This window comes from Eimeria mitis, genomic scaffold, assembly GCF_000499745.2.
Source record: "Eimeria mitis Houghton genomic scaffold, Emh_scaff4916, whole genome shotgun sequence".
Lineage (NCBI taxonomy): Eukaryota > Apicomplexa > Conoidasida > Eucoccidiorida > Eimeriidae > Eimeria > Eimeria mitis.
Genome location: NW_013573217.1, coordinates 1,947 through 2,147, shown reverse-complemented (window position 1 = coordinate 2,147; position 201 = coordinate 1,947). Strand labels below are relative to the sequence as shown.

At 60.2% G+C, this 201-nt stretch overlaps 1 protein-coding gene across 1 annotated transcript in view; it reads left to right on the top strand.

The window, feature by feature from the left end:
- The window catches only part of EMH_0078480 (uncharacterized protein), a gene marked incomplete at both ends in the record, with an annotated part of 3,008 nt that overhangs the window by 2,158 nt on the left and 649 nt on the right, over positions 1-201 (top strand). Inside the window, one exon of the mRNA XM_013500009.1 lies at positions 8-201. Within this exon, the coding sequence (XP_013355463.1) occupies positions 8-201 (194 nt within the window). The remainder of the gene's footprint in view (positions 1-7) is intronic.

Here is a 201-nt window from a genome sequence, read left to right as displayed (position 1 = left end):
ACTGCAGCACCTGCTGCAGCAGCAGCAACAAACTCAAAAGCAGCAGCAGCAAATCGGCAGCAGGCAGCACTGCCTGCACGTAAAGCAGCAGCAGCAGCACCAGCAGCAGCAGCAGCAGCAGCAACAGCACCAGCAGCATCAGCAGCAGCAGCAGCAACAGCAACGAGAGCAGCAGCAGCAGCAGCAGCAACAGCAGCTGCC